Source organism: Hetaerina americana, unplaced genomic scaffold (genome assembly GCF_022747635.1).
Source record: "Hetaerina americana unplaced genomic scaffold, ioHetAmer1.1.p SCAF_33, whole genome shotgun sequence".
Classification (NCBI taxonomy): Eukaryota; Metazoa; Arthropoda; class Insecta; order Odonata; family Calopterygidae; genus Hetaerina; species Hetaerina americana.
This window is the reverse complement of record NW_027286908.1, coordinates 1,584,068-1,608,580: the sequence shown is the minus strand read 5'-3', so window position 1 is coordinate 1,608,580 and position 24,513 is coordinate 1,584,068. Positions and strand designations below refer to the sequence as shown.

General features: G+C 36.7%; 1 protein-coding gene across 2 annotated transcripts in view; it reads right to left on the bottom strand.

Annotated features, from left to right (window-relative positions):
* The window catches only part of FIG4 (polyphosphoinositide phosphatase FIG4), a 30,725-nt gene that overhangs the window by 3,766 nt on the left and 2,446 nt on the right, over positions 1–24,513 (bottom strand). Inside the window, exons 5-15 of one of the 2 annotated variants that reach the window (XM_071589106.1) lie at positions 24,088–24,173; positions 23,951–23,996; positions 19,263–19,521; positions 15,563–15,758; positions 13,792–13,990; positions 12,590–12,848; positions 10,657–10,882; positions 9,334–9,460; positions 6,108–6,317; positions 5,313–5,471; positions 4,124–4,321 (exon numbers count right to left, since the gene is read on the bottom strand). In XM_071589106.1, the coding sequence (XP_071445207.1) occupies positions 4,124–4,321; positions 5,313–5,471; positions 6,108–6,317; positions 9,334–9,460; positions 10,657–10,882; positions 12,590–12,848; positions 13,792–13,990; positions 15,563–15,758; positions 19,263–19,521; positions 23,951–23,996; positions 24,088–24,173 (1,965 nt within the window). The remainder of the gene's footprint in view (positions 1–4,123; positions 4,322–5,312; positions 5,472–6,107; positions 6,318–9,333; positions 9,461–10,656; positions 10,883–12,589; positions 12,849–13,791; positions 13,991–15,562; positions 15,759–19,262; positions 19,522–23,950; positions 23,997–24,087; positions 24,174–24,513) is intronic. The other variant, XM_071589107.1, reaches the window with a different exon arrangement.

Genomic DNA, 24,513 nt, shown 5'->3' with positions numbered 1-24,513 from the left:
CAAGAGGATGATCAAGGATGGTGATTGAATTTTTTGCCAGAAACTGGTGAAATCAATACTGAAGGTGTAGGTGCATTGTCATGGTGAAGGATCTATCCATCATGTTTGGTTAAAATAGTGTGCACTGTTGATTTTCCTAAATTCAGTTCATCAGCTATAGGATGGTTTTTTGCAGATCGGTAAGAACAAGGGACCGCAGACGATCAATGTTATCATTGATGCAGGTGGTTGAAGTTTGTCCAAGCCTTGCGTCATCCTTGGCGTCTTTTTGGCCATCTTTAAAACGGATGCTTTCTTCAGAGCATTATCATTGTACACAGCTGACAACATTTCAGTGATTTCTTGATAACTTTTACCCCACTTCACTAAAAAACTTGATTGAATAAATGGAAAAAACTCCAATTGCTATGGGAGTTTTTTCATTTATTCAATACTACTAGACGTAAGAGCTCAATTCAATCAATATAAAAACTTGATGTTGATTCATTGCTCTGTGATTTTGTCAATTTCCATTTTTGAGGAACAGTGAAAACAAGGAAAACAGGAACTAACATAACTGGCACCATACACACAGCTCGCTGATCTGCCAAGCACAGACGGCTCATTGGGTTTCAGGCAACTAGCGCCGCCAGTGGGAGGGGCTATATTCCACATCATGGCAGCCAGAATGCACAAGTTTGCGCATTTGTTGCAAAGGCCAAGTATATCCCATCCTTCCTTACTCAAAAGCATCAAGTGAAAGAAAGAAAACCAAAGCAATGATGGCCATTGTAGGCTATATAAGATTGGCCCATCTAGAGAGAGACCCACTAATGTTACATGAACAATGCAATGTACCTGGAATTAAAGATAGGTGTTTACGGAAAGGAATGAAATGTCAAGATTTTTTTGAAAATAAATAAAAATAATTCTGCAAATATGAACATATTTGCCAATGGATAATTCAATATTCACAGCATCTTACAAGTATAATTTTTTTGACCAAATCCTATGTCTGTGTCAGGAAACTATGGAAAGCTGATGTTTTGTTGAATATGTTTCCTTCTCTATCCTCTGTTTTTACAAAAGGTTGAAATTTCACAACCTTCCACTTTCATTTGCGGATGTAAATTCTAGCAAGGTGAAATTTAGCAGTAAAGGAATCGAAAAAGTTCCTGTTCATCTCGCAAATCTAAGAGGACTTCGATGCACTTAAATTTCATCCCTTGGGCCCTAAATGACAGTTTTCAAGAAAACAAGAAGAAATTATAACAAAATTATTTACTTTTAAATAATTAGTAATGTCCCCAAAGCCAAACATTTCACAGGAAATTATGGATGTGATAACAAAGTTATTTATCATTTACATTTGAATAACTTAGGCAAATTCCATAGGAAAGTATTTTCGAAGAGGGATCCTCAAATTTAAAATTAAGCCATTGAAACTTCTTTGATTTTTAGGTTTAAAAGATGAATTGTTTTGTTCTATATGGCATTGAAATGCATTGACAAAAATTAAATTTTAATAAAGATGAATATAACCGGGACTGACCAACTAACTCCAATTTTACTAAAACCCTTAATTATAATATCATATGCCCTTTTACTATCACAAAAATTTATCCAAAAACAGGCAAGGAAACTCAAAATATAAGCGAGGATTGGGTGATGGTACATTTTAACAAAGCCAGTTATGACTGCCAAAGAATGAACCTTTTTAATTTCACTCAAATTATTAATGATCACCCCCCAACCTCAAACCTTCCCCCACAAAACATCTGCCCGACTTCCACGTGATCACAAGAGCCAAAGAAAGGAAGAAGCAAATTATTCTAATTCCCCAAGGAGGGGGTCAGGCCACAAAAATCTCAAATACCACTGATGTGGCTGGAATTCAATCTATCAGTTAGCATCATTATTGACAGTGCCTCAATCCAACATTGGCAACCTTCCATTTTTCCCTGATTCATAACAACTCTCAAGTACCCCCAGGGCACAACTTCTTTGCCTGGTTTGCAAATACTTCCCTTTGTTTTCCTCAAAGCACCTTCCCTTGCTCTTTCCCTATGTACCATGTCCATAGCATATTGATTGCCTCAGGATGCTCCCTACCTACCTAGTTATTCTTTCTTGTACAGTGCTCCTAATTGCCTACCTGTTTCCTCGATACATATTCTTCACTTTATTTGCCCAGTTGATCTCTTGGGCCCAAAATGACAGTTTTCAAAAATATGTTTAAATAATCATCAGGGGAAAATAAGAAGAAATTATATCAAAATAATACACTTTTAAATTATTAGTAATGCCCCTAAGGCTTCTGTTATGTTTATTCTTTCCTGGCCGACTCATCCCAGTGCCAATGTCCCTGAATGTCACAAAGTTTTCATTTCCAATTTCCTTATTTGTAAACACATTCTTTGAGCACAGCTATTGCCTCTTCATCATAAATGATGCACGGGCTATTTACTTCATGCATATGAGGTTTCTCTCATTCTATTCTATAATGCTTTAAAAGTGACATAAGTGAAGAAGTAATTCTAATAATAGAGATAGATGTAGCGAATTCAGATATTTTATTTTGAAATAAAAAAGTGTATTTTGCTTGAAAAGTCAGCAACTAATTTTGTTCATTTTCCCTAAATTTTTGAAGAAACCGATTGCCACATTTCCCATTTTACAAAGTCTGATTTTTCCCCCAAAGAATAAAATCACCCTGCATATTTATATGGCAAATGCCAGCGTTATTTTTGGCCTATGAGCCACTAGCATCTGATGTAAATGGATAGTATTCCCAAATACAATACACTAAGGCAACATATGTATATTTCCCATTATTCATAAGAAAGTAAGAAATAAAATAAGTTTTATTGGTGAATAAGAATGTTTTATAAAATTTCAATCAAAATTTGTGTCATGCTTGCACAGTACCTTATTTTGATGATATGAGTGTCACCCACCCATACTCATTTGATTTAAAATAATAACTATAGTAAACTGCAATGAAACTGCAGCAATTATGGCATCAGCTCAATGTTTCTGTGGCGATTTGGTTACAATCAGAGAGTTTTTTGGTTAATTTATTCCAAAATTAGTGAGTGTCTCATAGGTCCATACACATTTGACTGTGAAATGCAAGGGCATTAAACTATTTTACAAACAACCATTTTTTTGCAAAAATCACCAATATTTCAATGCTCAAAACCAAAATGTCCCATCACTCACAAGCCTTTTTACTCAGCCAATGAATTTCTTAAGAATGACACTAATGACTTGGTTTTCAATGTAAAATGAATAATAATACGTACATATCTACATGCATGGTGTTTTTAATATTTTTGATTACACCTATGCAACCATATAAGGATAAATCATGATTAAGACAAAAAATATGGCAAAAGCAGACTTTTTCCTGGCTGACTGGTGAGCCCAAATTAAATCTTTCCCATGTTTCATCGGTATGGAACACTCATGAAGTAGCCCTTGCTCCTTTCCACATTTTAAATTGATTGAAGAGTATTCTGACATCTCCAAACAGAAAGTGTGCACATTAGGTTCATTATAGCGGGGGTTAAAGCGGCGTATGAGCAATCCAAATGACCAATAAGACAGGGCCTGGCTGAAGGTACATAAAAAAAGAGGACTTGCAAGGCAGTGGATGACTTCAGCTTACATAGAGCATATCACGTCAAGAATCACACGGGGCACAAGATACTCTTTGGTGAGGCTAAATTTTTGGATAAAATTGATCTCGTTTATCCTCATGCATAGCAACTGAGTGTCAGATGGTCCCTTGATTTTAACAGGGAAGACGGCTGCATCAAAGAGATACCTAACCACTAACAAGAATTAACAGACTGCTTATTAAACATTCTAATTTTTTAAATAAAGTCATCAATGGCCATCTCAGCAAAATATGTAGAGCAAAAATAAAAAACAACTCTTCAGTCAGCCTTCTCACAATATTCCCAACAGGTAGAGTAAAATGTAGTACTTTTCTTTTAAATATCCTCAACAAAAATCAGGAAATCCTAAAAGTATTTATTGAAAATGCTAATCAAACTTTCAAGGACTGCAAAATCAAAGCACCGCAAAAGCCTAAATCAAAGATTCAAGGATAAACGCCACTAATATTATCAACATTCACCTTTTATAGAGCATCAGGCTGGCCCTGGACGGCTCCCCTGCCTTCAAGTCATACTCATGGCCCATTGGCAGCAATGGGGCACTGTGAAGCGGTGTGGCATCCGAAGAAGGGGGCGGCGGCTGCAGAGTGGGCATGGCTCCCTTTCCACCTCCCCCATCATCCTCATCTTCCGAAGACTCACTTGCCGCATTCGTGCTGCTGTGTGGAGGACACCAATGCCGACGCACATGGATTATATTAAATGGAAATATCAAAACTTTACCAAACATCCCCAAACCACTACATCCCAAAATTGAGACCTCTATTTCAAAAACACCCAATCTCTGGAAGCATACTCTGCCATTCAGCTTAAACAAGTTTTGGAGCAGCTTTAAAATCCACATTTTCTTGCACATAAAATATATTTATGGTTCAAAAAATAGGTCTAGGTGTTTCAGTGTTTAACATAGTGCTGCAATTAATGGGGACTTTCCTGAAGGAAAAATTGGTTTTTCAATGGGCATATTTCCTAAGTAGAGAACATCAAGATACATGTGCAAACTCATGAGCACAATAACTGCTACTAATGCCTTTGAGGGGCTATAGGGTCACATACACTTTAGGATGGAAGTTCATTTGATGGTTTTAAGAGTCAGCGGCCAGACAAAAAGTCATTAGACAAACTAGCCATTTGGCGGCACACAAAATGTCTTTAGGATATGTTGAGACTATTATTATTATTTAGATAAGTTTTATAAGTAGGCCAAAGTAAGTTTTTAATGGATCCATGGAATAAGCAATACTATGCCATTAGACCCACAACACTACACTTAGCACCCTGCATTACGAAGACTGCTTGAGGCCTTGCCTCTGGGCAGGAATCTTGCTACTTTGGGCTGAGTCCCATGGTGCTAGGATTTGAATTATCATATTTATCACAATGGTGTGGGCTCATGTGAAATTGAGTGAATTTGGAAACACAAACCTATTCACTAAACCCACCAAGCAACCAACTCCCTCTCCCACACTTGTATAGTAAGATATAAAGAGAAATATACTAACTTAATTGCAAAAATACACTATATGCTTGCACTAACGCCAGTGGCCCTCTCGAGTCTCAATCATGCACTGAACTTATTCCAGGGATTTCTCTGCTGTCCTGCAATATTGACCAGGAGAGAATAATAAAGATCACATGGCTCAGTCCCACCTGTCATCACTGGAGTTAGTTGAGCTGGTGGAGCTTTGGCCCGTGAGTGAAGGGTTCTTAGTCCTTTCCCCACCACTAGAGCTCTCCTCCCGTCGCCTCCCAGGGCGCACCCTCACAGTGAATGGGCTGAAGTTGGTGGTGAAGTGAGGCATGAAGTCCCTGTGCAGACACCATTCGAATAAAATAACATCCTAGTATATTCAATGAGTGAGCAGGTGCTTGAATTCTGTGAGTCTTTCATTACTATCACTTAATAACATTATTTGTCCATAATATACCCATTAAATGTGGATGACTGTAATTTCAAAGCATACCCTCTGCAACAGGGCACAATTTCAATTGATCCATTCAAATGTATTTCAATTTTCAAGAACTGAGTCATCCACTGCATTTGCTCCAATTTAGTAAAACAAGTAAAGTCGATTCTGTCACAATATTATGCCATTTTTATTCCCATGAATTTGTAACAACATATATTCATTTTAATTCGAGCAAAATCATGTCACATTTCAACTTATGAGTATTTCCAGTTATCTACCAATTATATTTTTACGCTTGATATTCTTGAAAGCATAATTTTGTGTATTTAGGGCTCAGGATGTGGTGAACAACCTTTAAGTCAGTGTCATAATCAGTTATTTTATCTAATTTTAATTGTAAATGATTAAACACAGCAGGTTATGCTAACATGCATTACGTCCTTATATCCTTAATAAAACATTAAAAAGTGAATCAAAAGACTTCCCATTGCACCATTGAGATCTTGAATACAAAAGAGAGAGTGAAATACAATACCTGACGGAATGGCTAATTTTATAAGCTGAATCATCAGAAAGAACGCTGAATTCATGTGGGCGATAATAATCCAGGTAGGCATCCACTTGGTCATCGCCAACCCACGAACCAAGCTTCACAATTTGGGCACATTCTTTCCAAACTTCATCACAAGAGCAGGGTAAGCACTCAAGCACCTTTCGATCCCACCATTGAGTAAGTTTTCCTAGCCTTTGACACAAGGAAGCATCAAGATGAGAAGAAATCATATGGCATTACCTACATAAAAAATCTTCCCAATCCATTTATTTTCATCAATTTTTATTCTTTACCCCCACAAAAGACTATCACCATCTGCCAGCTGAGGACCATAGCAAGTTATTTCATGATGGAAATTTAAAATGCATACTGAATGAAAGAAGGGAAATTAATTTGCCAAGTCCAAATATTTTACGATAATATGTGGGTATCTTAAAATTAGAAGGACCTGAACAAAATCTTGAATCTGCAAAATGTTGGTTACATTTGATTAAGCTATGCTTGCAGACTGAAAATACACTTATTCCTCATTTGGCACATAACACATAATATGAATACATAAATAGTTAAAGATAACAATACATGCATATATTAACAAATTGATGATACCTTATGCTTACGGGCAAACTGATTAATGCCAATTCAATATAATGACTATTAAAAATCAACCCAAAATTGAGTTAACAACAGCCCTTGTTTCAATAAGAAGACTAATAGAAACAAGATCATTTTATAAATTAAATTATCCAATGACACCAAATTTATTCTGTGACTTGTAAAAATGTTAGTAATGTCTTGGAGATCACCACAATCTGTCATAAAGAGGGGTAACCCTATGCATGTATTTCATCTGATAAAATTGGACAACCCTGTGATGTAAGAAGTTTTCTCTTAGCCATAAAAAATCCTCCTGGACACAGTTGATCTACCTACATGTTGAGAGCATTTATTTTTGAGGCCACCATTTGAATGCATTAGAATGGAGGTTGTGTTGAGATACAACTATCATCCAAACACTGATATAACATATATTATGAGATATAAACCATAAACACAGTAATCAACCCGAAGGTCGGTTTAGTAGGTGATGGTAGAGATCACCCAGTACTAAGCCCTATATGGCGTGCGAAAATTCACACATCAGGGTAGGGGGGCCAGTTCCTTTCCCTATGCCGGTTATGGTTTACCAGGAAGACCTGGTACCCAAAAAATCACATAGCTTGGGTGGAGCTTCAGGTGCCAAGAGTGCCTTGCCCGGGAATCGAACCCGGGACCCTCCGGTCAGCAGTCCAACGCTCTACCCACTGGGCTACCGCGACCCACATTATGAGATATATCTTGCACAATTAGCCACAATTTACACATTAACCAACAGTATATAGCAGTTCAAACGTATAACTACCTTTTAGCATTATTGTAGCATACCTTCTCTATTATTTTGAAAAGAAATACGTACCATACTTTGTAAAAATAAATTAAAGAAGATTTAATACACCATTTATTAGTTCTATACTGATGGATACCCCAGGAAACACCTTGAAAATCATGAAGGTTACAAGTCAGATTAGACAATAACAGAGGAACTAGAGATTTTACCATACATATTGGTTTGCCCAAGTACTCCCATAATATTTCTGAAATTATGACACCAAGCATGCCATTTATAGATTCCTCTCATGTCTTACAATAAGGCCTGCACAGAAATTAAGTAATTCACAGGAGATCTTCAGCAATGTAAGAGAAAGTACAAAAATTATCAGCTCAAACAGTAGAAGTAGCAACATAAATCTATTGTGCAGTCGTACTGACTATTATAAGGCTTACTTTGATTTAACATGAATTTTATACTGGATGAAAAGACACTGTAAGAAAGCATTAACGTTGTCCCATGAGAGAATGCTACAAACATATGCACATTACATAACAGTACAATTACAGTCTAATGCCTCTTTTACACCTTTTGTAAGGAAATGTTAATGAATGGATTCTGGAGGCAAATGGAAATAAATAAATTCAATCTATTTGAAAACAGTATTCACCTGATTTGCACACCTAGCATTATTCATGAGGGCCTAGATCATATGTGGGTGATTTCCTTTTTCATTAGATATATCACTTCAATGAGGAAATCAGCAAGGGCTGCAAAATTCAACAAGAGTAAAACCACAAAAACAGATTTTTGTGATTTTTGACAGAGGAATTAATCCCAAAGAAATGCTAAATAATTTTAAATCAATGAATTTCTTGATTCAAAGAAATTTTATGATAGGCCTTGGAAAATTCCTCAACTTCCTCAAGATTTCCTCACTTTTCCAAGATTTTTCCAAACCAGTAACAATTCCCTCAACCATGACCAGTAAATTAAATTAGCAATGACCATTAAAAATTCAGTGGAATTCAGAGAATTTTTACTGGTCATTTGTCTTTAATTTACTTGCATGACTACTAATGACCAATAAAAATTGGTGATTGGTAGCCCTGCAAGTACTACTGGTTGCGACTTCAGTGGTTTGGATATTGTATAAATTTTCATACTATCTAGCAAATTGTGTTGAGGATAGGTAGTATGTTATACCCTATAAGGAAATTCAAGACTGACAGTTTACTACCAAAAAATTATCGCTCATAACATCAGAAGCCTCACTTATGTCACAGGGCTTATACAGTACAAGATTATTGTTAATAGAGTGGTGGAATGATTAATAAAGGCTAAGGCTGCAGAGTTAATTTATGAGCTTTCTTAAGATATAGGTCACTGGCTACCAAAGAGTTCAATACTCTATCATGGAATATCATCACAAAGAAGTTCAACAAGAGAGAGTATTGATGTCGGATGCTGATTATCCCAGCAGCCATGAGGGGCAATTTTGGAGGATTGAACGCCTTGCACAAATTCCAAACTAATAGATAAAAGATGGATTCATCATTACAACTGCAAAGAATAGCCAGCAATCTACTTTCAGGATGCTGTAACAATGAACATGAAGACCACAAGCCTACTTGGCTAAGGAATTGACTTAGATGTCCCTCTTCACAAAAATTAGTCCGAATTTCTTTATTATATAGTGGTTATGAATAAGAAAAAATATTCAGATATTTTCACATAATACCTGGAATAAGAAAGAAATATGTGCGGGTTTACAATAATTTTCAGTTATGCCCAGCCCCATGTCTTAGGTCACCCACATTTTGTGTAATGTAGTCTCACCTCTTTTTGGAATATGTAGACGGATGATGTAGATAATAATCGGTTACTTGCTCCCAAATGGGCATTTTCCCTTCCTCAGGAATAAACAGCCCCAAAAACAGATTCATTGTGTGCTGCTTCTCTGCATCTGAAAGTGAAAATTCAATCCATTAACTAAAATATCTATGTGGAAAAAGACCACAATTCTATTTCTGTGTGTCTATATATATATATGTGTGTGTGTATGTGTGTGTGTGTGTGTGTGTGTGTGTGTGTGTATATATATATATATATATATATATATATATATATATATATATATATATATATATATATATATATATATATATATATATATATATATATATATATATATATATATTTTTATAGATAATGCAACATCTGTACTCTGATATTACTTAGACTCTCTCTGTCAGCACTACCATGTAAATGCCACATAGAATGGTCAAAACAATTAAAGAATCACCTACAAAGCAAAATGAGCACTTTTAGGCCAGTTGTGTAGGCTTTTAACTATTCAAATCAAAATATTGGTAATCATATCTCAAGCCCCTGAGGGAGCCAGATGACAAATTTATTTACATTTGATGTCAATCAATGAAAACAAAATTCTTTTGAACCAGCAGGATAAGACTTTCAACACCATTTTTTCTGAACAGCCCTCCATTCTCCTCATCAAATGCTATCTTATGCTGTCAAGTCTGCTGTTGTATGCCTTATGCCTTGAGAAGATCCATGCAAGCAACTTTAAGTGATGTCATAGGATCTTGCAAGATTAAGTTTAAATACATATGGTATACATATGAGTAAGCACAAAAATCATGAAAAATCTATTTAATGATTAAAAAATGAATTAGAGCAAAAGACGAATATTTCCAATGAATGGCAAATGCATTCACTAACTGGGACAATGGTATATCCCCCCAACTGTTAGTTAGAGAGTGAGGTTGATATGATGATCATTCTTTGCAGTCGAATTAATTAAAATATTGATAGTTCAAAAAATCTTATAAATATTATAGTTTCATGTCCATGATCTCTCTCTCTCTCTCTCTCTCTTAAGATTTATTGTCACACACTTTTAATGTCCATCTCATCTGGGCCTTCTCACAAGGATATGAGAATGTAGCTCCTATTGGAAGAGAATATTAAAAGAAATAACATCTGCACACTTAATGTATGAGGCACTGAAATATTTCACTCATGACTTATATTCAGGAAAATCTTATCACTAAATGTTTTGGTGTGACTGTTCCTCTTTTCCTCCCTTGATTTTTGTTGCCAGTGGGCGAGTGCCAAGGAAAGGTGAAAAACATCTCTAACCTGAGAAGGTGTTCCTGTAGTAACGGCTAAGGGTTGTCATGATGTCATTGCCCTGGGATGTCCAAGGAGCAGTCTTCCTGTATGTCCGTATTCGGTGCACCAGCTGTGAGCCACCATACTGCAGGGCCAGTGTGTCCCCATGGTCCTCATACAGATTTTCTAACATTCGAACACAGTCGGTGTCAAACTCTAAATTCCCATCTTCCAAAATGCCCAGGGCACACAGCTAACGGTAAGAAAGAAAACAATCAATAAACATAACAATGCAGAAGTGTTCAACCAAGAACCTAAACTTGCATTTTACAATCCTATTACATGAATTTCTCAAGCAAGTATATTAAAAGTTTTAGATCAATTGTCCAAAATTCAGCCACATCACATTATTGATAAAGGCAGTATGTGCATGTGTGTATGCATGTTTGCTGAGTTTTACACATGAATGTGCGAAAATTATAGCAGAGGAGGCAGTTTGTTCATCAGGATTAGACTGTAGCTGTTGGCCAGTTTTCAAATCTGCAATATCAAGCAGAAAACACAGTTCTGGCGGAAGAAGCTGTATGAAAATCTGATTGAAGAGTCAGGAGGGCACTATAACAAGAGGTTCTTGTTATGAGACCAAAGCCATTGCTCAACCAACCAAGGAAATCTTCATAACATTTAGGGAGAGAATAAAACTCTAAAAACAATTGGAGATTGCCGGTTGGTGCATTTACCAATGTACCTGTACATGCCCAAGTCAAGTCTAAAGTCACTTCAGTTTGAGCCTCAAACAGAGTTGTTGCCCACACAATTATCCATGATTTACTTTATACTGTTATAAAAATCATGAAACAAGTTTTATTAAGTATTCTCCAGTAAACCTATTTTTAAATAATTTAATAGATTTATTATCAGCCCTGTGGTTATACATCATAGCAAATTTCTCTTCAATCAGAAAGAAAATAATAGGTAAATAGAGAATTCATATGCCCAAAATTATAACACTAGACCTCTAAATTATTTTCATTTCAGTAATTATAACATAATAAAAGCATTGAGAGTATTATTTATCATTGATTTTGAGTGTATATTAAAGTAACACAATTTATAAAGTGTCTGGATAAAAAAACATTCACCATTAAGCTAAAAGAGATAACTCAAAGAAACATGATCTAGACCTAAGAAATCATTCAACAAGTACATCAATAACAGCAAACTGATCAGCAATGGACAATTGGTGCTCTGGCTGATAACTTCCCTGTTGTTGGACGCACCTCTATTACCACGATTGTTATAGAAAATTAACATGATTGTCATAGAAAAGCTCAGATATCACGACTTGTGGGCAAATGGGTGTGTAGCAAAACTGCTTACCGACTAAACAAATAGCAAAGAAAGTTGAGTGGATGGGTTTTTTAGGACCACTATCAACAAGACAGAGATTGAACCTACCAACTACTTCCTCTTCTTTCACTTGAAGCCGTGGCATCGTGGACAAAAATCTTAAGACATGGAGGAACCCAAGACCACCAACTATTGTCAGCTGATTGAATTCCCAGTCGGCAAACGTCTATGCTGAGGGATTAAAGAAGTGAGTGCAGTGTTATGAAAAGTGCTTAGAAATGAAGGGCGATTATGTAGAAAAGTGAAGTAGGTTTGTATGAAACTAAAACCACCGCAAATGACCTTAGCTGTCAGTCGCCTCCCACAAGACTTCTACTAAAACTGTCAATAAAAACATTTTCTGACAAATACATCGTTTTATGACCAACATCCCTTACTCTTTGAATATGCCATGTACTTTTGAGTATGCCTTTTGATTAGGTTCCAATGAAATTGAATGGCATACACCTAGATGGCATATTTTAGTGGATGGTTATGAAATGTCTTGGTCTAAAAGAATTAGACCAAGAATCTATTTCTCACAAGTACCAAGAGTCTGTGCTTGTCTTACCTGAAGCCCCAGGGCACACTTGCCAAGTGCAAACTGAGCAGTGTTTGTCCTGTCCAAACAGTCCACGCAATTGACTCGGACAATGCCAGTTTGCAGGAGGGGGGTGGTCATGGTAGAATGGTGGCCAGGGGGTGCAGGGAACCCTGGTGTCTCCCACCGCCCCCCTCGATTCAGTGGTGGTTGACTCTGGAATATTCCCACTTTGCAAACGGCCTTGTATGCTTTCTTTCCAAGGTGAGCCATCACGTTTGCTTCCTTTCTGCAAAGGCAATGCAGGAAAGGAATGACGGGTATGCAATAGGTGGAGAGGGGAGACAAAATGTGGTGCAAGGTATTTGCCAGCTTCACGATTCATTCGGTGGAACTGCTTCACAATGAATACACAACCAGCTAAGCACATGAGTGAGCACACAAGGCAACAATGGATTATTCAAAGGGAACACAAGGAATAATGAACTTAATGAATGATCACGTTTTATCAGCTTCCAATAACCAAGCAAGCATTTTCAAAGCTGTAGAAGAAGACATAAAGGGAATTTTAATATCCAGTGTCCAGAAAAATTTCACTGGCCAGATTCTTTTTAATTTAGCTTAGATGATATGCATTTCATCCAAAATCATACTCATCGATAAATCCAACTCCACTGCAATTAATCCATTCGTATTAGAGTTTTTTATTAAAATGGTATATTTTAAAAGATCAACAGAGATGACATTTTGTCTCATTTCCAGTTTGACAAATATTATAATTGCCAATTTTGAGGAGTCATTTCCTGTAATGGGCAAAGTCTGAAGGAAGAATTTGATAATTATTAAATACGAGTTCTACAGAAAAGTTTGCAAAAGGACTTACAGCTTCCTTCTGTACAAAAAAGAATCTAAAAACATTTTGGAGAGAAATGGTCTCTGGACCTCATTGTCATGTTCATTTATAACGGGGATGAGCAAATGAAATCTTTCAGTCCTGCTGGATGAAGTCGTCGAAATATTAAGTGAAACTTGCACACTAAAAAAGCAACACATAGCATACTAAAAAAAATCTCCCTTATTTTATAATGAAACTCTCTGAAGAAAAAGCACAAGTCTAATAAATATTTTCACATAGTGCACAAGTGGCATTCTCAAGAGTATGTAGAAATGAAATTCACAACGGAATGGAGCATGTATTTGGTGTTTGGCTTTAGCAGGAGCAGGGGACTTACTTTTTGTTCATACGGGCCATATCAAAGCTGAGGTAAATGATGTGGTGCTGGGGAGGGAGGAACTGGTTTAAGTAGTCCACCGAGGCTTTCAAATTCTCACTCAGGGCACTCTCATGGCGCTTCTTCTCCCTCTTCTTCACCAAGTTGAGGACAATGATGGGGGAACCATAGCGACGGAGCACATCATTGAAATGCTTGCCTTTGAACATGACAGAGCATACAGGGGAAGTTAATATTGCAACACCAATTCAGCTAGTCATAGGTGACCTCAGCATCATTGTGACATATGAAAATGTGATATAATAACCTTACACAATTTTATGCTTAAGGGTTTGATGACCCATCCCTTCCTACTTTCTAGGACTAGAGCAACTAGAACTCAGGATAGCATCAATGGACTGCACACTCAAGAATTAAACAAGTCTCCAAAGGTGGATTACCAGGAGGTTAAGCAGGGATGCCGTTATTTGACTAATATGGTCATGGTTTATCATTATCAGGTCATCTGCGTACATTGCTTACCAATACATAAATGCAGTCACTTGAAAAATTGAACAGAATCATCAAGCCCGATTTCAACCTTGATACCACTTGCTATTTTTTCAGTAGAATAATCAAGTAAATATTTCTTGAGATACAATACAAATAACTTTAGGAATTTTATGCATCCAGCAGTTCATTTGGTTGGAATCATGACTTTGGTTCATCTAATAAGCATTATTTATGTATTTATGCTGTGTATAATCCGATAAAAGTGATAGGAGATTTTCCTTAGAATTTTGCCAGGACTGTTACATTTGCTTAAAAGTTTCACAACTTGTACCCCACTAAAACTTGGTGTTAAAGGTGTTTCATCCCATTCACCTCATTTCTACCTTTAACCTCTCTAACATCTTCCATACCCATAGAGACCACACGTTCCAAATCCCAATTCCGAGTTTGGGGCCTGTCTTGATCTACTCTATAAGAAGAGGCCCCAAACAGAGATCCCAATGGGGAATTAGTTTATCCTGGAATGTTTCTGAAGAGAGTTCCATTATATCTATTATTTAGCCCTTTCTCTGCGGTTGACTCTCCGGAATCCTACTTTTCACATGTGGTGAAAATGGAGGGTATCGTGCCTCCATAACCTTTAATACTCCCAAAATAATCTAAATAATAAAAACATGGAAACAATAAAAAAAATCTAGATTCACTGTCTATTTAATGGAAAATTTTCATTCATTTATTTTGACAAGCATTTGATTTTTTTTTTAATTTCAAAGTATTATAGCACACTACAGGGAGGATGAAAAGGTATGCTCACATCAGCAAAAGAGTTGAGTAAATAAAACTTAAAAAATATTATTTGGTGAAGTACTAAGAAAATTAAAGTACTTTTTTCCGATTGCCTTCCACATTACAGTGCTGCAGTCTTTGCAGTATCTTTTTTATAAATGCCTGTAGTGATATGAATGATGCTCTACCTACCACTTTGGTCTCCATTCACTCATATGAATGCATATTCATAGGGTACACCCACTTATTTTGCAGATAACATTGTATCAAAATGTAAACTCACCATTCACTAGTCTCACTCTCATCCACCTAGTGGATGGCTTGGTGCTTAACCATGAGCTATATCTAGAGGTCAACCAACCATCCACAACGTGATGGATATACTAAGGTATTTTTGTTAACTGCAAAACTCTTCAAGAGCTCTTGAAAATGATGATAAAATCAAGATGGGAATAAGTTTAAGAACTTAATACTAGGTATAATGTACACATACCCGCAGTTTCAGCATAAGGGTCGCTAATATTGAAGGATATGGCCGGCTTAGGGACCATTTTGCTCACATCCTGACTCCAGTAGGCAGGCACTGAGCCACGCATTTGAACAAATGAACTAAATCGTGACTTCACCAAGGAGGACAAGCCAGAGTCATGCACCATCTGCTCTGTCTCAACTTCATTGGCCACATCACCCTGGCAACAGAAACAATAGCCATTAGAAAAGCTGTAGGAGGATTGCTGTTCGGAATCACACATAAAAATTATTAACCTATGTAAATTATTATTATTAGTATTCTATCACTTAAGTTAGGTTGAGGTTGGACACAGCCTACATAACAGGACATTGATATATTCCCTTGCCTCTCCTAAGAAAATGCAACTGGACAATCGATACTACAGTAAACCCCTCTTCATCTCTGTATACTTCCTTTCTCCCTTCATTCCATCCAACATGCCTATCCTATTCCCACCTCTTCCTCACTTGCCTAATATTCTCCCCTCTGTCAGTCTTCAGCATCCCACTGCCGATCAACATGTCTTTCATCCATTTTTCCTGTTTCCTTAAGATTTCCCCAAACAATCCTCTCATCTTCGCTACCATGCCTATGACTTCCTTGTTTGTTTTCCTTCCAGCCCCCTTCACCTTCTCCATACTTCTCCATGCCCATAGTTCAAAATCCTCCAATCTATGCCTTTCATCCTGCTCATGCCCTTCCATCCTGACCATGTTTCCGCTCTGTACATAACCATGCTTCAAATCTAAGTTTTGACAAGCCGTTTCTTAACATTCTTACTCAATGTCCCTGTCATCAATTCCCTCCTCCTTGTGAAAGCCTCTTTGCCTAGTGCAGTTCTCCTCCTTATGGCTCTACTACTTTCGGTTATTCTGGTTCCTAGTCCAAAACAATTCCAAGATAGGTAGACTGTTCCATCTGCTCTAGTTTTTGCCCTCTGCTTAGATTACCTTTCCTTTTTCTAGACAACTGAATTACCTTTGTTTTAGTTACATTTAATCTCATCCCATATCTTATTCACTGAATTTCCAATTCACTCAGCAATGCTTGTAAATCCTTGGCTGACTGACGAACTAAAGCTGGTTCATCAGCAAACCTATCTGATTTTATGAATTCCCTGTCGACTTTCATTCCTGCCTAGTTCTTCCTATGCCTCTTTCCTCCACATATATACATTGAACAGCACAGGTGACAATGGACACCCCCGGATAACTCCTCTTCCTAACACTGTCCATCCAGACTCTCCATCAGCCACTCGTACCTGAGCTGTCTTCTGAGAAATGTACAAATTGTGAATTAGTCTCCTATCCCTCTGATATATTCCTATTTTCTGCAATATATTCATTAGTTTTTCTCAACTCACTCCATCAAATGCCTTTTTGAAATCGATGAAACAGACAAATACATCCTGATTGTATTCTATATTCCTCTCTACCAGTGACCTCATCACTGCAATGGCATCGCACGTGTCTCTCCCATTCCTGGACCCAAACTGAACATCCCCTGAGTAATAATTTGCTCCACTCTATATCCTCTAGTTGATGAGCCTGACAACCACTTTAGCTGCTTGTATAATCAAACATATTTTTCTGTCGTCTTCACATATGGCTCCCTTTCCCTTTTTTGGAATGAGAACTAACACTGATCTGACAAAATCTTCCAGCCTAATTCCTCACTCATAACTGAGACAAATCAGTCCATTAAAGCTCTTCCTCCTATGCTTTCCTAAACATTGTGAACATGATTATACAACCAAAAATAAAGGGATTCCTCAGCACATACATATGCAAGTGAAAACACAATACATGTTGATATCTGATGACATCCTATGAAAATTTCAAATTTCAAGTCATTCTACCAGATCTCATAATTCAATATTAAATTATCATATCACAGCTGAAATCATGAAAAACATACTCAAAAATGAAATTATGAAAATGCTTAAGTTCCCAATAAATAATATAAAATATGGAATGAGAATGCTTTCTCCAGCACAAACTTCCTGCGATGAGTCCTTCATTTTTTCTGACTTTTTATTATTAATAACATAGCCTTACAGAGAAAAAGGGTTGGGAGCTGTCCCAAGTCACCAGGAATTAAACCTGGGCCCACCAGTCTGTAACCCAACACTGTGCTCTTAAGGCTACTATGCTCCTTAAGACCTTGACTAAAAAGCCAACTAGTAGAATTCCTGGTTGAAAAGAAAATAAGCGCAAACTATGCAAAAACAATGCATTTTATTTTTCAGAATTTCAGTTCTAGGCATGATTTACTGAAAATTTACTTTACTGCTACTCATAATTCAGCAATAATTATAATAAAATTTAGCTGTTGTTACGTATAGCTACAGTAACAATAATGAATATCCCAACAAGTTTTCAATTTCAAATTGACATAAAAAAATCATCCAGCTGATCAAAGGACCAGATTGTTAATAGCAATTACCTGGTGTTTGGCAGAAAGTATTCTCTATTGTATCTCTCGAAAGTATTCTCGTTTGAGAAATGCTATTCTCCTATTTCCCTATTTCTCAAACGAGATGCTCTTTTAAGTTTTGTGTACAATTTAAGGCACGAGTCAGACTGTCAAAGGCATACATTTCAGGTTACTCATGCAAACATGTATGCAAAAATTAATTGAACTCCCAGCCAAAAATCTGACCATGTCAACCATTTGAAATGAGATCTCTAATATGGCACTGTCATTCGGTGTTAAGAAATTATCTCAAAATGATATGGTTACACATTGATGGAAGAATCCCATCCCATTAATGTCAAGAAGATATCGAAGAGACAGAAGATACCTCTAATTCTTTGGCACAAGCACGGTTTCATGGATGAACCCATGGAACACAAATAAACAGTGTATTTTGAAAGGTGAACTTGACAGACAATCTACAAGGCATCAACAGGAAGAATGCAAGTTTTACTACATCCTGTAGTTTCAGCAATTATCACATCACAGGCACAGGAAATGAATACTAATTTTCCTATGCATTAGAACACAATAATTTTGTTTGCACCACTCAAAATTATTTCAGCATTATACTAAATGGGATGTTAACAATTACAAAAAATCAGGTGCTTTATAGACATTTAGAACCTTGGGATGGATCCCATTTCCTTTTCCCTGATATGCCACCAATTAACATCTCTTTAATGAATATCATACCGAAAGGCTTCCAGAATAACGCATTGAAATGAAAAGTATTATAAATGTTCACCAATTTCAGCTTAGAACACAAGGTGTTCTACAAGAGTAAAAAAATAACTTGAAGTGGAATACATTAATAATGCCTTTCCCATTACAGTCGTTAAATTTTCATCATCAAAAATTAAATAATTTGACTGCCTGCATTTTCTCTGATATTGATGCAGTCAAATCTATGAGGGCAAAGATGCCACACAAATGCCTCAACTAAGCATGTGGGATCATTTTACAAAACTTGAATTCACCTAATTTCATTGCATTAGTTTTTCAGAAAAAGTGTAAAATAACATTCAACTCCTCATCAATGGTATTTTAATATTTGATAGTTCAATTAATAAAATTAAAGGTTTCTGAAATTTTACCTAGCAATGGGAGAAGGCATTTTATCTCATTGCATTACATTTTCTAACCGAAGTCATTCTTGCAACGATAACCGACCATCATAGTTTTAATTACATAGCATTGCACTCACATCAAAGTTTGCTCCTCTTTTGAGGAATCGTGTTCCAGCAAATTTGTTCGATCGGCGGGCAATGAGGGTAACATATATTGGCCGTCCAAAAACACTGACATTAGACTGACCAACAAACCCATGCACTACGTAAAGGATCCAATCAGGATGCAGACGTCCCTCAATTTGGGAGAGTAAGTAGGAATTCCACACAAACTTCCTGTTCGGGATGTTGCGAATGCCAAATTCCTGTTTGTCATCATTGAAGCCGACATTGTTACTATGATTTGAAAAAAAAAACTGTAAGAATTATGCTATCACTTATCAATTATTTTAATAGTTACACCCATTACAGTGTGGGCATTAAGTATCCTTGAAACTTTCAACAATAAAAATCCAAGAATACTTGTTAAAAAAACTTTAGCAAAGATTATGCAGTCCTGACATGATATTGAAACTGGCACGAAAAATTACTTTCAGCATGCAAATTCATTTGGTTAGGAAAATAATTATTTTCATGAGAAAATCTGAGAACTCTGAAGAGGCATGGAAAAGCTCTTAGACATGTTCTTCAAAAAGCTTTGACCTTCCACAATGTGTACTCTCTTTAACTATTCATAGTCATAGGCTCACAAGAATAAAACTTTTTTGGTGAGTAGTTAGTTATAATATGAATTGTATTTTGCACTAAAACAATATGGTACTGCAGGAAATGAAGTAGACTATCCAGAGTATTGTGCAAAAATGATCAGGAGGAAATCCAAAGGAAAGATGCAAAGGAAGTAAAATAGAGAGAAGTTGCCAGAGAGCATCTTGGACTAAAGAGAATGGAGAAATACTCAGGAAGATGGAGGCAGGAAAATGACAAGGAAAACGTTGGTTGGGGTCACAGTGCCATTAAAAAAGAAATAAAAGTGTGGGTAAAGAAATCAAGACTACATAAAACTAAGAACTACTGGAATGTCTGCCAGATGCCTTCTTTTTCTATCTCCCATGCATTATTACACAAGAGGTTTTCCACTTATTTATCATAATTCTGGGGTTTCTAACATAAGTCTCTTCCATATTACTATAAGGATTAATAAAGAAGGAGAGCAAATTGTCCTAGGTAAATTTTTTAAGACAAGTTATTTGCTTTTGTTACGCATAGGTCAAATTGAGAAATGTTGCTATTGTGTAAAAAATTTGATGGACAACGAAGAAAACACTCCAGCAACAAAAAAATTAAAACTGAAATTTTGGAGAATCCATTAAATTAGAGACTTTATTAGAAGTTGGTGACCGTAATTTTGAATCACCTGCTTTATAATTTTGTAAAAAAATTCTGATAAGGGCTATGTTAGTATAAAACGAGACATTTTAAAGCTTACAAGAGACATTAGAAGTATTACCACGGAGTCCTTGCCTAGTCAACATAGAATATTCGTAACATAGTTTTAATTAACTAGTAGTAAGAATAATTGTAGACCATAGTGTACATCATAGACCAAGTGGCCTCCACTTGGTTATTGATGGGAAAATTGCAAATGAGAGTGCAATAAAATATAGAGTAATGTTAATAGAAAAGATAAAGAGTTTAGTTGGAAGAGCATAAGATAGATGAACACTGAAAGGAGTAGGATAAACATGGAATGAATAAAAAGTAACAGTAACAATTTTTTCCTGAGGTGACTGTACATCACGCCACGCTCACAATGTGCAGGCTTGGTGGTGGGGGTTCTGACCTTCAACAAACACCAAGCGCCAATCACCAGTAATTATTCATTCAGGCTAGATTGTGTTGACAGTAGACCCCGGTCACGTGACTCGGTGCAGGTAAAATACAGCAAACGATTGAACAGCAGTGGGCCACAAATTTTGTACTGGATGGGGGAAATCGGGTACAGAGACACTGAGCATGATTCACCAAATATTCAGGATGAAAGCATGTCACAAACTACAGTTTTTGAGTGGCACAAGCTCTTCAAAGATGGCTAAGAGAATGTGGAGGACAAGCCCGGCAATGGATGGCCGTCGATGTCAAGAACCAACAACAACTCTCACCGTGGGCACAAAGTGCTGAATTCAGAATTTGTTTAGTGAGCGCATGCTCGCAGATGATATTGGCATTGATAAAATGACAGTGCCTACCATTAACACTGAAAATGTGAAAGATCAGCGATGTGGCTGGGTGCTGCACACCCAGCCACACCTGCATAACCAACTACCTGATGAAAAATGGCATCGCCATGATTCCCCAACCCCCTTGCAGTCCCAACTTGGCCCCAGCAGACTGTTTTCTATTCTTAAAAGTGAAATCGTCCCTCAAAGGACACCACCATGGGACCCTAAGTGCCGTCAAAGAAGCTTGTACGCGTACCCTTAAGGGCCATCCAAAATCTGCCGACCAGGGAGCCTTCAAGTCATGGAAAAGATGCTGGAAAAAGTGTCATTGCTCAAGGGATGTACTTTAAAGAATTTTTAGGCTGCAGTAATATCTGAAATGAATCTATTTTCCTGAAACTTTTCCTGATACTTGATATACAATCCTTGTACATATATGAGAAAAGTAAAAAAGCAACAAAAGGTTGCTACAGTGAAAGTTGCATTGTAAAACAACTTATTTGAAATACTAGAAACTAAGGAGGGGGCCAAGATCATGCTCAAAAGTAGCCAAAGCAAAAGGAAGAGAAAGCTAGTAGGAATACTTACTGTGTAAAGGGAATAAGATATAACAACAGAAGAGTTCTGGCTAAAAAGGAATACACTCAGAAATGTTGAAGAAGTTATTTTGATGATCACTAAATGTTGAGAATGGAAAAAAAAACATCACAGAATTACCAAAATCAATATAAATGGGGGATATTAAGAATGAAAAAGAGAAGGAAGCTCTGTAAATGATAAAGGAGGGATAAATCATTTGGGCAGGATGCAACACCAAGGTGCGGATGCAGAGTAATGAGTGTGCCATTGCCTGGCTTAGTGAACTGTTCAATGAGATCTGGAATGAAAAAAGAATGGAGAGATACATATTGGTACCTCTTTTTAAGAATATTATACAAGATTTTGAAAATTACTGTACAATTGAATTAATGTGACACACAATAAGGCTATGGAAGAAGATTATGTATACAAGAATTAGACATGAAAATTTTATCACCGCCAACCAATTTAGATTAATATCTGAAAATTCAACCATGCACATGATATTTGGTTTCAAAACTTTGATTGAAAAGTACTGAAAAATAAGAAAGGAACTACTACAATGAGGAGGCAATTTTCACTGATTTAGAGAAGTACTGAAATAATTCCTTTGGTGGGCACAAGGGAAAAAGAAGCTACCAACCAGCTGTACACAAATAATAATGGACATGCATGGGGAAGCAAAAACCAAAGATCGGATTAGATGCAGGGGAGACTGATTTTTTTAAAAGAGAGATTGGGTTCACACAATGATGGAAAATTAAGTCCATACATGTGCATTATATGTTACATCACGTCAGAGTTGCAGGATGAGTCTTCTTGGTGCATATTATTTTCAGTTGACACTGAATTGAGAACAGAGAAGAGTTATAAAGGAAGCTAAGCTGCTGTGGGCAAGGGACCAAGAACAAGTGCGAACTTGGAGTGATGAAGAGCACGGTGGAGTATTTAAGTGTGTGCAACTTCACAGATGAGTCAACAGTCCACATTGGTACTACAGCATTCACTTAAGTGGATATATTCAAATGCTTGGACTTAGAGATAAAAAAAGTGGAGATACAGATGAGTGCATTATAGGAAGAGTTTCTGCAGCTTTATAGAAATGAAGACAGGTTAGGGCTCATGTTCAATAGGAGAATATCAATGAAGCTCTACGGCAGAGTCAATTAAGACAACAACTATACCAGTACTCCTATACGACGTGGAATGCTGGATGATTAAAACTAGCAACCAAAAGCCACTGCAGACTAATGAAATAAGCACATTTTGATGGATTAGCAAAGTTAGCAGTCTGGACGGAATACACAATGAGTTTATAAGGGGAAGCCTAAAAACTGCCCTCATAAACAAGAAATACAAAGGAAGTAGACTTTGGTGGTATGGCCACATGCTGATACACAAGGAAACTTAATTGACCAAAAAGTACTAAGTGTTTGGTTTGAAGATAGTCAAATTAGACTAGGAAGACCAATATGGTGATTGTACTGGATGGATCATGCAAGAAATGGCATTAGAGTGTGGAGTATATGAAGAATTGGCCATAGACGGGAAGAAAGGGAAGAAAATGATCCAACATGCGGACCCCAAGTAAAATTGGAAGAGAGAGCCAGGAAGAAGAAGCATGAAAATTAAAATTATTTTCACATTTTAGATGCATAATGCTACATCCAGTATAGTTTCTTTTCAGTCAACGGAAGCGAGTATTCGAGTATTGTGGCATACATACAATTTTATGTACACTCAAATTAAAAATCTGAATGATATATACCGATATTATGGCAGTTATATTTCAGATAACAGCCCTTTAATAATATGTTAAATATTTTTTGAAGATGGGGAGTTCAACTATTTCTGAAGGTTATCTGTGTGAGAAACTATTCCCTTCATGAGAACAGCTGATACTATGTACACTGCATAATGAACTAAAGGTGTTGCTTCAATGGGTTTTTCAGTGCTAATGAATAAATGGAAGTAAATGAATATTCTGTACATAAGATTTGAACTCCATGAAAGATGTCTTCACTTACCACTGCCGATCGTCAACACTCTCAGTCGCAGCATCACCAAACTCCGCTACGGCCAAGGAACAATAGGAAATATCAATCGACGAACTGCGCATAATCATGGCACAATGTCATTTATTACAAAACAAGTTAATTGTTACCTTCATCGAAATATTCCCCATTTTCTACCAGGCAGCGAGGCAACGTCATGTTACTCTGTAGGGTATGGGTGATGTCATAGCTGTAGCTGAAAAAAGAAATCATAGCAATGTAACCCACATCTGCAAAAAATATATTTGGTGACTGTGCAAACTTCAACAATATTTTTCCCAACTTTATCACATAGCAACTTGAAATGTGGAAAAAGCCATGCAGGGTTTTTGCATCTATACATAGCAAGATGAAATATTTTCACAGTATTATTCTTGAAACTGTGCTTGATATCTGAATAGCTAATCTACATATCCATGAACTGATTTTGTTGGACTTTGAATAGTAAATTTCACTCTCTCCTTCAATTGTGTCTCCTTAATATGACTACTCAATATCCCCTATTTCTCCTCTTAAGTTAACCAGATATTCAAATT